The sequence below is a fragment of the Thamnophis sirtalis genome, unplaced genomic scaffold (genome assembly GCF_051295495.1).
Source record: "Thamnophis sirtalis isolate CommonGarterSnake01/CBP01778 unplaced genomic scaffold, rThaSir2_p1.2 scaffold_5, whole genome shotgun sequence".
Classification (NCBI taxonomy): domain Eukaryota; kingdom Metazoa; phylum Chordata; class Lepidosauria; order Squamata; family Natricidae; genus Thamnophis; species Thamnophis sirtalis.
The window spans coordinates 69832240-69844926 of NW_028261385.1; the positions used below are offsets into that span (position 1 = coordinate 69832240).

The window sequence follows — 12687 nt, forward strand, 5'->3', positions numbered from 1 at the left end:
AATTGTAGATAATGCACCTTAAATTGCGCCCGGGAGGTCACCAGTATAGCTTGCATAGCAGAATTGTTATACAAATGTACCAAGACATTCATTGTGGATCAGCTGTAGTTTCCAAGTGGTCTTTAGTAGTAGCCCCGGATGCAGCACATTGAAAAAGCCATGAGTGACTATGACAAGAGACACTTGGTCCAAGAGGTATACGATTGGTTCAATATTCCTTACTGGGAGTATTGCATGAAGTTCTGCACACCCCAGTTTAAAAAAACACTGATCAACTGGACCAAGTCCAGGAACTGCTACTAAGATGATGAAAGGACTGGGAATTAAGTTTTACAAGGAAAAGTTAAAAATTCTAGACGTGTTATCTTGCAGAAGAGAAAGTTGAAAGGAGATACGGAAGCTGACTTCAAATATCAGAATGATTGTAACATTTTGACTTATTTTCACTTGCTCCAGATAGCCAAAGTAGAACTAATGGGATGAAACGTCAAGAATGTAAATAGAATTTAGACATTAGGAAGACCTTCCTTACAATATTAGCCTTCAATCAATGGAATGAGTTTCTACAGAGGATGTTTTTTGCTTCATTGGAAATTTTCAAACAGATGCTGGATAGTCTATTAAGAATGATATAATGAATCTTACAGTACGCAGTAGATTGGACTTGATAATCTCTTAGGTTCTTCCAACTTTATGATTCTATGACTCTTTGCACAATGGCAGCTAATCTTTTCCGGGTTCCGGCGCTCCGGCGCTCCAGCGTGCACATGGACTCCAATTTCGGCACTCGGTGCTGAAAAAGTTAACCATCACTGATCTAAGCTATCTACCTCCCAACTGTTGCTCCAACCTAACCATTGTTCAACAGCATATTCCTCAGGATGCTTATACTTACCACACCGGGAAACTACAGGGTATCTCTGGCTATTGTTGGCTTTGCAATTTAACTCACCACCTTTGCAAGGAGAAGGACAATATTCCTCATTCAAAGTTTATTGGGATTCTGGAATGAGGAAAAGGTTTAATTTCTTTTTTTCTCCATTGCAGTTGCTGTTTGTAATAAAAGTGTACAGTGTAAATTAATACTATGAAAGTCTTATTGTGTATAAGTCTTTAAGGAGAAAAAAGCCTGATATTTTTTTTATGGCTGCAAACCACTAGGTGGCAATGAAACCAAGAAAATTGGGGGGGAAAGCTAAAGACATTCCTACATCTAAAGATTATTTTCCTCAAGCAACAGATTTCTAGAAAACTCATAATAGTGTTTCTCAACCTTAGGAACTTTAAAATGTCTGGATTTCAACTACTTGAATTCTGGCAGATAAAGTCCTGATACCTTAAAATTGCCCAAAACTTTAACTAGCAGGGGTGATACTGAAATATAATTTTATTTTATTTATCTTATATATTACATTGTTGTATTTTATTCCAAGTTCAATTTCATTTAAATTGTATTTTATTCCAATCTCATTTTAAATTGTTTTTATCGGATTTTAGTAATAATTTGTGTTTGGAACTCTGGACTTTGATATGGACTTTGGGCTAATCAATAAATTTAACTCTGGCCCAGAATGGAGAATTACCTTAAAGAATAGTCATTTGGGATGAGTGGCATGAGTATTAGTTAAAAACTCCTTCAGTGAAGAAAATGGGATTGCAATAGTTAAGTATGGTGCATATTGTTTTACTTTATCCAATAAAACCACCTAATACTAACAGCATTTTAAAAAGAATGAAATAAGATTGATTACTTCACTATAACATGCATAAGGTCCTTTAAAGCACATTCGTAAGGATATGTGCACAGCACACAGATACCAGTGGTGGGTTCCGTATGCCATTGCAACCGGTACAGTGCAACAGGGCCCAGTGTCCACCACATGAACGTGCACAGCACGTGTGCACATGCAAAGCGCACACATTGGGGTGGATTTCAACCGGTATGGAGCGGTACAGCCTTACCGGATGATGAAATTTAGTGTGCTTTCCCGTACCCATTGGTCAGGAGGCCCTGTACCGGAACTCCCTCCCCTCATTCGCTCTTTCACTCACCCCACCCATCCGCACCATGCTGCCGAAAAGTTCTCAGAAGAAGAACCAGAAGAAGAAAGAACTGGCGTGGGAGAGAAGATGTTGGGGAAGAGGGAAGAGGCAGAGGGGCTGCTGGAAGAGTGTGTACGTGTGCACAGGCTGTGAGTTTTAAAAACATCTGAATGAATCCAGGAAGAGGCAGAGGGGCTGGAAGATACTGGAGGAGCACACTCTTCCAGCCCCTCTGCCTCTTCCTGTATTCACTCAGATGTTTTTAAAAGAGTGAAAGAGTGTGTGCGTGTGCACAGGCTGAGGGTTTTAAAAATGTCTGAGTGAATCCTGGAAGAGGGAAGAGGCAGAGGGGCTGGAAGTGTGCGTGCTGTGCACAGGCTGTAAGTTTTAAAAACATCTGAGTGAATACAGGAAGAGGGAAGAGGCAGAGGGGCTGGAAATGTATGCATGTGCACAGGCTGTGGGTTTTAAAAACATCTTGTGTGTGCACAAGCTGTGAGTTTTAAAAATATCTGAGTGAATCCAGGAAGGGGGAAGAGGCAGAGGGGCTGGAAGTGTGTGTGTAAGGTGGTCAGTAATGTTGAAGACAAGCGAGGACAGCCATATTTCCTCTGCAAGTAGCTGTTTTATTGTTTTGTGTACTTTTTTATTCTTATTTAAGTAATAAGTGCACAAAATAATAAATTTCCTTTTTTATATCTTTTTTTGTAGGTCATTCTTTGGGGCAAAAAATTCAGTGACATTGACTTGGCCACTCCCAACCAGTCACATGACTGCCAAGCTACTCCTCAAAATAGCCCATGCCTACAGAACAGGTTCTAAAAAAATTTGAAGCCCACCATGGCACACATACATACTTACTGCCTGTGATGCTCCGCGACGCCTCCATGACGGTCCAGCTACTCAGTAGAGCATCTCGCAGGTGCTGTATGCTCCGTGCACGGAAACCCGAACAGTTCAAATACTGGTAAGGAGCATGGACAGGCGGGTGAGCCCTCCGGAGCACCGTACTGGAACAGTACCCGGTGTTCCCGGCATGCATCGATATGCCCGTACAAAGGCATGCCAGTAGTAACCCACCACTGACACATACACACAAACCTGATTAAAGATTTGATAGCTGGCTTATTTAACATAAAATATGAAGCGGTTGAAAGCGATTTTTCAGAGAGAGCCCAAGAGAAATCAGTTCTTGAATCTCAGCTTCAGTTACTTTCTTAAAGGAAGAACTAAGATTCTTAGTTTGGAAAAGAGCTATTTTGCAAAATATTTTTCTTTGATCCATTTCCTCAGGGAAATGAAGTTGTTCAGAACTCAGCCAAACAAGATCCTGTTTGCAAAAGGAGCAAATCCCAGGGGAGATGAGCTCCAACCCAGCTGGACTTCCAGAAGGTCCTTACAACTAGATGTGCTTTCAAGCTTGGGGATCCCATTGAAGTGGGAAGTCCGCTAAACACTTGCATTGTGTGAAAATATAGCTTCCTCTTCCTCCTCCTCCTCCTCTTCCTCCTCCTCCTCCTCCTCCTCCTCTTCTTCTTCTTCTTCTTCTTGTTTTAATTAGTTTTAAGGGTAGAATGTTGTGATTGTTAGTTGTGGTTTAACTGTGTACTGCAGAGTCGCATGCAGAGGAAATGGACAGCAAAAATCAATCAATCAATCTGCATTCCATTTATTTGTGGCACATTCAGTTGCAGTGATGTATCCATACTTGCTCAGTCCTCCATTAAAGTCAGGGGAAAGAGAGAGACAGGATTACATTTTTCATTGACCAATCAGCTATTAGCTAGGTTACCTTTGGAAAAGGAGCAAACCTGAGGTAAAACTGGCCCCGATTCAGCTGACCTTCCAGAAGCCCCTCAAAACTAGAATGTGCCATCAAGCTTCAGGATCCCATGGAAGTGTGGCGCCCATTAAATTTATTTATGTAATATTCTGCTTTATTATTATTTTTAATAAACACCACAACAACCCTGTGAGGTGAATTGGGCTGATAAGATAATGACTGGCCCAAGGTTATCCAGCCAGGTTTCATACCTAAAGCGGGACTAGAACTCACAGTCTTCCAGTTTCTAATCTGGCGCCCTAGCCAGAAATAGTTCCACTTCCTTTGATAAGAGGGATGACTCAATAAGGGTTGTTGTAGAATGTTGAAAGTGTAGATAAGTGTTTCTCAAATTTGGCAACTTTAAGAAGTGTGGACTTCAATTCCCAGATTTCTGGCTGAGTAATTCTGGGAGTTGAAGTCCACAAGTTTGAAAAACATTGCTGTAGATGGGAATGTACTATTACAAGCTGCCAGTGGATGGGAGGAGTGGGGTGCCCTGAATGCTGTCCTCTGTTAAAAACAAAACAAAGTTCATACATATTACATTTATATGCTCCCAGCAACTATTTTCTTTTGTGGTGGTCAAAGTTTCCATATACAATGTTTATATTTAGCTAAATGGAACTGAATTGTTTTGCATTGGTAGTGTTGGTAATATTGGACAATCAGACAGAATTAATTTTCAACATGCCTGCCAATTCTGAGCCCCAAAGGTGGGGTTTATTTTTCAAACTTGTAAATTTAAGTGTGGAATTCGCATGTGATTTATTTTAATGACACAATATGGAAACGTCTGGCTTCTACATTGCCCTTGACCATTCCCACTATAAGGTTAGGTTAACACATTACCCTAATCCAAACTGTTTTGTTTAGTTTTGGTTGACAACGTTGTATGAATCTAGCTATTGGATTTCTTATCACCTAACAGTTTCCTCACCTTTTTTCTATGAGGAAAAAAAGTTCGGGTAGATATGTATGCATGCAAACATGTTTTTCCCAACTTTGTTAAGAGGATTTTGCAAAGTGTTGAAGAATTGCTTTAATTCAACAGAGCTATTTCTATCAAATTGCCCTTTGCAGCAGATTCACCAAATGAAGCCAAAATTACTTGAAGAAAATCACATTAGATGGCTGTGAAGTATTTTCAATATTGCACATATCTGATGATTTTTCAGCTGCTTCCGTAGTTGCTGCAGACAACATACATGGCTCACCTTAACTTCCATATATAGTAAATATAGAGCCATAAGAGGGTCAGGAACCTTGGACTGCTACTCATGAATAACCATTTCGATAACCTCTCTAGACATTGGAACATTTTCAGGAGGCAAAGCTAATGCTGCTTTGGGCTTTGTTCATGTTTGCCTCTCTCATTCTAATGGAATGTGCTATGATGATCCTAACACTCCAATTTGAATTTCAACTCAGTGCTCAACGGTCAGAATGTGGATTCAACAAAGGGCAGCCAATCTTGTTCCTTTGATCAAACCCTTCTTTTAAATTCTACGTGACAAGGGCAGCTTAAAATCTCCTGATTATCAGGAAACGGATGCCAGGCTAAACACAAAAATGTATTTAAAAAAAAAAAGCAAAAGAGGAGACTGCAAGATTATGAAAGCCACTTGTATTACCCTATGGCACTGCATCTGACTATGCCTGCTTGTTCCTGCTGAGTTTGCTGAATTAACCAAAAATATTGCTAACAAGCCACACAGCTTTAACACAATGGAATGATGCTTGGAAATATATTGTGCCTTGCCTTCTCTGGCACACTATCACAGCCAATGGTGTGCAGGGTTTGCCCATCACATAAACCAACAGGCACCCAATAAAACCCATTGATCAGAAGCAACAAAGTTACACTACTTCACAAGTGCACTTTGGTGGTCATTTTTCAGCATAAATGCCAAGCCTGCCCTCACAAAATGGTAAGAGCAAAACTGCAAGCTTATTTTTTATCAATTGTTTTGGATAAATTCTGTTGACACTGGAGCATGGCAGTTTCTGAATTTTCAGTACAATTTCTTTGTAGTTTGCTGGGCAATTTGGAAGCTGTGATGCTTTCTTTGCTTTGTTCCTGCTACCTTTATCTTCAAAGAGGAGCAGAGAGGATTTGTTTAAAAAAAAAAGTAAAGTGAAAACTTTGAAGTCTTCAGCTTGAATTTTGCTGGGTTAAATGCCTCTAAAGATCTCCTATCCCTACTATTTTCATGTCCCCCTTCCCACACCCCCAATATAACCTATTCATAATTGTACCTCCAATTAATTTATTTTTGTATATGTATCTGTATATGCGCATGTCCGTATATTTTGTAAGCTGCCCAGAGTGGCTTTTGGTGAGATGGACAACAAATAAATAAATAAATATGTTTTACATTTACATTACATTTTTCAGGGTAAACAATGTTCTGCTTAGTGCATAAAAAAAGGTGGAAAGTCAATAACCCAAAGAAATGAAGCGGCTAAGGATACATAAGTAAAACTAATTTCCATCAACCCCATTCAATTTACCTCTGCATCCCTTTTGACTACTGCAAACTTCCTTGCTTCCAACACATCCATTTAACACTTCATAAGCTGCCTTCTACTTTTGGAACTTCTCCAAGTTTTCCTCCTGAAGTTATTTGACTTTCACGCTTGCTTCTTTTGCTTCTTTCCTTTTCTTTTTCTCCCACTTTAACCCAGGATGCAGCCTTCTCATTAACTCGGCCCTCAAAAAAAAAAAGTCTCTCATTTCCAGCACCCACCTATCCTTCGCTAATTCTATTTCTTTCTTCTTTCAACTTAAATCAGTCATGCTTGTTATTGATTCATCCTTTACTATGCATGAATAAATCACATATTCAAAACAAACACAACCTTTTCTAAGCAAATATTCAATTGCTCATTTTCTCAAACAGCCCAATTATTTGGTTTGGTTTGGTTTGGTTTTATTGGTCTTATATGCCGCCCTTCTCCCAAAGGACTCAGGGTAGCATACAACATAAAAACACATATGGCAAAGGTTAAAAAAGATTAAGTAGGAAATCCAATATCTTTCAATTGACAATTTACATCAAATTTAGGATTAAATTAAAAATTGACAATTTAAAATTCAATAATTTATTTTATTATTTATTTATGTATTTATGTAATTATTTGATAATCTCTTGCCTTGATCAAGTTAATCATTCAAAGGACTTAAAAAAATTATTTTCCCTGGATAGCATTCATTCAGAATTGTACATTTTTTTTCCTGTCGTGGATTTGCAGATGAGGCATGGTGAACTAAACACATCTCCCAAGAAATGAAAAGAGAGCCGAGGTGGTGCAGTAGTTAGGGTGCAGTACTGCAGGCCACTTCAGCTGACTGTTATCTGCACTTCAGCGGTTCTAATCTCACCGGCTCAAGGTTGACTCAGCCTTCCATCCTTCCGAGATGGGTGAAATGAGGACCCAGATTGTGGGGGCGATATGCTGACTCTGTAAACCGCTTAGAGAGGGCTGAAAGCCCTATGAAGCGGTATATAAGTCTAACTGCTATTGCTATTGCTATTGCTAAAATTATGATAGAAGTAAAGACCAATAAACCAATGAGTAGATTGGTTCTCTGAAACTTCTCTGGAGTTTACATCTGCAGTATTACTGTACATCTGTAGAATAACAGTTTCCTGCAGGTCTGAGAGGAAGGAATCAACTATCTGGCTCACAACCACAGTGAAGCTTTTTAAATGAATTTGCTAACCTCACTTTCTAATCACTTTTGGAAATTGCTTGTTTAACTATACTAAGGCTATTAGAGATCTTCAGAGAACAAAAAGTTTGAAAAGCTACCTGGCAATTATACCTTCTTTCCTGAACAAAAGAAAAATCAACCACAAGTTCAAGAACTTAAGGAATTCAGACTAACTAGTGGTTAAGATAAAAGGTTAAGGTTCCCCTTGCACATATATGCTAGTGTTTCCTGACTCTAGGGGGTGATGTTCATCTCCATTTAAAAGCTGAAGAGCCAGGGCTGTCCGAAGACATCTCCGTGGTCATGTGCCCAGCATGACTGAACACTGAAGGCTCATAGAATGCAATTACCTTCCCACCAAAGGTAATTCCTATTTTTTCTACTTGCATTTTTACATGCTTTCAAACTGCTAGGTAGGCAGAAGCTGGGACAAGTAACAGGAGCTCACTCAGTTACATGGCACTAGGGATTCAAACTGCTGAACTGCCGACCTTTCTGATCAACAAGTTCAGCATCTGAGCCACCATGGTTAAGGTACCAGGCCAAAAATTGGACGACTAAGAGTTCTAGTCTCACATTGGGCAGAAAACTAAATGGGTGACTTGGGCCAATTACTGTCTCTAGCCCTAAGGTAGGGAAAATGGCATACAATTTCCAAAAAACTTTGGCAAGAAAACTGCAGAGACTTGTGTGGGCAGTCTCCAGGAGTCAACACTGACTCAAGGTCACACATACACACACAATAATTATAATATAACAACCAGTTGTATCTTATATGACCACTAACACATGCCAATGTCATTAATTTGTGTTGAAACAGAAGTCTGAGGCTTACATATCATAGTTTTCCTAAAAGTCAAATAACGAAATGTGATTAACATTTGAACCAGTTACTACCACATTCTCCTAATTTCCTATCCAAAATTCTGAAAACCAAAGCTGATAAATGTCATACATAATAGTTTCCGGATGTGAAGTCCCTATATTGTAGCAATAGGAATAGCAATAGCAGTTAGACTTATATACCGCTTCATAGGGCTTTCAGCCCTCTCTAAGCGGTTTACAGAGTCAGCATATTGCCCCCACGGTCTGGGTCCTCATTTCACCCACCTCGGAAGGATGGAAGGCTGAGTCAACCTTGAGCCGGTGGGATTTGAACCGCCGAACTGCAGCTAGCAGTCAGCTGAAGTGGCTGCAATACTGCACTCTACCCACTGCGCCACCTCGGCTCTTGCCAATTGTAAGAAATTGTCATCTGAGACATTTATATTTATAGTAGATTATTCATACATTTTATAAATCATAAGAAGCATCTATTGTACTTCATTGCCATCAATTTTACAATAGCAAGAAAGTTTATATTCCCCTTCCTGAATAAACAAAGGACAACTTGACAAGTAATGTTAATAAATCAAAATTCTTTTGGTTCTTTGTTCATGGGCAAGCATAGGCATGAAACAAAAATAAATGTTTTGAGTTTGCTCACTGGAGAATAAATAACTTTAAATTAGGTGTGTGCTGAGAAAAAGGAAGAGACATTCCAGACAGGCAAATACCAATGAACTAGAATTTGGGGCTACTTGCTAGAAGTGACCTTTTCTGAACCCCAAAGTCTTGAAATAAGGCTGCATGCATGTTGCAATCAAGGTCGTAAGAAAGCATGAGGAATATTTCATTAGAAATTGAATTTAGCTTTTTGATAATTATTTTTTCTTAAAGCAGATTTGTAGGCTATGTGGCCAGGGCTAGCTAGCAGAGGCATTTACTGCCATTTATCCGGTTTTTGCAATCCTAGTTGTGCTCAATAGCAACTTTACTACCACACTATTAGTTAACCATAGTTTTATATGGGTAGTTAGTTAACCAAACTAACATAGATTTTTTTTCTAACTGAGGTCTCCCTCCAATGAAAAGGAAAGAATGCTGCTCTTAAGGTTTAATATATTTAGCTTCAGAGGGCATGCTGTAATTAATTCAGGAATGCCATAATTTAGAACTGTTACCATGACCCAAGAGCTTAAAAATAAAAAGGAAGTTTAAAAAAAGGAAGTAAAAGGGAGAAAAATTACTTTGGGGGCTCTGGGAGCAGCTTTTATGGATGGTATAATTGTTTCATTTTAGTCACAAAAGGGGGGGCTCCACTACGAGCCACACAGGCCTTTCCTCCAGGCTTTGATAAAAGAGGACTGTCCACCTCAGTGACGTGCGGTGAGGTTTATGGCTGGTGAGGCACTGACACAGGGGTTTCAAATTTTTTTAGACTTGTGGACTTCAACTCCCAGAATTCCACAGCCAGGCACACTCAGTTCCGATTTAAAGTGACAGCATTTGTTTTTATCCTTTGCAAAAAAGTTTCCTTCATTCTTTTTTTCTCCCTCCCCCTCCTTACTGCCTCTCTCCCTCCCTCCCCCCTCTCTCAAACAGACACACGCACACAGAGGATCCCTTTCTCACTCATTCACTCTCAAACAAACACAAACACAGAAGTTGGATTGGATATATTTTCCAATGGCTTGAAAGCAGTTCCTCTGCCATACCCTCCCCCATTCCCCTGCTGCCTTCCAATCCGAGCCTTTGGTTGCAGGTGGAGCCATATTGCCTTTTCAAACTTGTAATCAGTGAAGCTGGGCTTATATACTTTTATCCAGCTGTGTGGTGTGTGTGGTGTGTGTGTGTGTGTGTTTGAAAAGGCAACGTGGCTCTGCATGCAATCAAACTTTTTGAATTCCTCCCCCCTCCCCACACACGGACCTTTTCCAACTGTTTCAGAGAGGATTTCAACTCTGCTCTTGCCTGCCATCATGAAAAGAAAAAAAAATGTAAAAGGAAAAAGGCAAGAGCTCTGAGGTCAGACTGAGCTAGCTGCTCCCAGAGCCTCTAAAATGCCTCTAAAAACGTCCTCTACAGGCGAGAGAACCACGTGCCTCATCTACATAAGGAATTTTTTGGCTTTTAACCCTTGCTTAGCTCTGCTCGAGTGATCATAAAGTCAGACTAAATTAGGCACCTCGTTCTTCTGCCGCCCCCTGTAGAGGGCACTTTTTTAGAGGCTTTTTTACATAGGCACTAAGCAGAGTCATCCACTGTGACTCTGGCAGCAACTACCTCAGCCTTTTTCCTTTTACATTTTTTTTTCTTTTCATGATGATAGTGGTGAGGCTCTGCCTCCCCTGCTTCCCCTGACTGCACATCCCTGGTCCACCTACATACATCCATAACTACATAAACTGTACATGTATACATTCTTCCTTTCAGTCATGTACAATTCTCTCTGGAGAAATCACTGCAGTTTTCTTGGCAAGGTTTTTCAGAGTGGTTGACCATTACCTTCTTCCTAGGGCTGAGAGAACATAACTGGCCCAAGCTAGTTTCGTGCCCAAAGGGACATGAAAACTCACAGTCTCCCAGTTTCTAGCCTGATGACCTTAACCACTATAGCAAATTGGCTTTTCTATTTATTTATTCATTCCGAAGGAAGGAAGGAAGGAAGGAAGGAAGGAAGGAAGGAAGGAAGGAAGGAAGGAAGGAAGGAAGGAAGGAAGGAAGGAAGGAAGGAATTGTGCATCACAAAAAAGTGACTCTGGGCAGTGTGCATAATTTTTTTAAAGTCCAGATGCATAAAAAAATATTACATACAATTAAATTAAAATGGTAAAAAGCAAAATGGCAAAAAAACACGGAGGAGAGTACATTCCAAAGAATTATTATATAACCACTTAGTAGGCTCTACTGTGTCATGGGATTCCCAACCATGTTTTGAGGCCTTTCCAGAAAGCTAACGGGGTTGGTGTCAGCCTTATTTTGGCAGGAAAGATGTTCCACTGGGTGGGAACCATGTCAAAAAAGGTTGCCCCTCCTAGGTCCTAGTTGACAAGTTATCCTGGCTGGCAGGACTTGCAACATACCTCTGCAGCCAGAGCTTGCGGGATACCGTAAATAGATATAAGTAGGGAGAGGCAGTCCCACAAATAACCTTCTCTCCTGCCATCTGGGGTTTTGAAAATTGGGATTACACTGCATTCGATTACATAAATACATGCAATTGGATGGACAGCATTTATTCCAGGTTCTTTAATCTTTGTTAATCCAAAGTAAAACATTGATAAATCCACTAGATTTGGGAAGCCAATAAATTTAAATAAAAATTAAACAATAAAGCTTTAATTTCAGCCCAGAATATTTCAGAGGAAGAAACTAGGTGTGATGCTGAGACAGCAAGGTAAACTATAGTAAACTATAACCTTAGTTTCATGTGTGAATTGTCATTGTGGTTTGTAAACCGTAGTTTACAGCTTAATGCAATGTGTGATCCCAACCATTCTAATGTATTCAACCAGACATAGCTAAAAGAACACATCATGCTTAAGCATGATGTGTGAACCAGGCTGTAGTTCAACCCTCTTGTTCCAATTCTATTTTGTAGCTAGTGATTAGTATTCCTAATTTACATCAGTGTTTTAATATGGAGACAAGGTAGGAAACAAGGCATGAGAAAAAAGTTACAAGTCTTAACAGCAGCACAACAGCCCAGTGTATTGGCAAGACCATCCAAATCAGGGCTGTCAAACTCATGGTCCATGGGCCACATGCATCACGTGTTGGCCATGCCCACGCCCAGTTTAGCAAAGGGAGGGGAAGTTCCAATATGTCATGTGACAATGCGCGTTTAATACCCGTGCCATAAATGTTTACTTACCCACAATACTAAGAACACATCTCATTATTTAGCAAAAGCTGGATGAAGTGTGGTTCTTCATTCCTGGTCTCATGAAACTTCAAGTGACTTAATCTTTTACGTTATTTTTCAATGTATACCCTGATTTTCCACCCAAGTGAGTTGGGTTGGGCAGGGTGGAACTGTTTGGGAATTTGATACTTGGTAGATCATTCCCATCCTTTTTTTATAAGAAAGCTCTTTAATCAGTGAAACAGGTTGATCAATCCATTAACCAGTGGAACAGCTTGCCTCCAGAAGTTGTGAATGCCCCAACACTGGAAGTCTTTAAGAAGATGCTGAATGGTCATTTGTCTGAAACGGTATAGGGTTTCCTGCCTAGGCAGGGGGTTGGACTAGAAGACCTCCAAGGTCCCTTCCAACTCTGCT

The 12687-nt window shown here is 40.0% G+C and overlaps 1 protein-coding gene across 1 annotated transcript in view; it reads left to right on the forward strand.

Moving 5' to 3' along the window:
- The first annotated feature begins 5650 nt into the window (after positions 1-5650).
- The window catches only part of LOC148045417 (uncharacterized), a 69128-nt gene continuing 62091 nt past the window's right edge, over positions 5651-12687 (forward strand). The window contains exon 1 of the mRNA XM_087715987.1: positions 5651-5796. Within this exon, the coding sequence (XP_087572113.1) occupies positions 5794-5796 (3 nt within the window). The 5' untranslated portion in view covers positions 5651-5793. The remainder of the gene's footprint in view (positions 5797-12687) is intronic.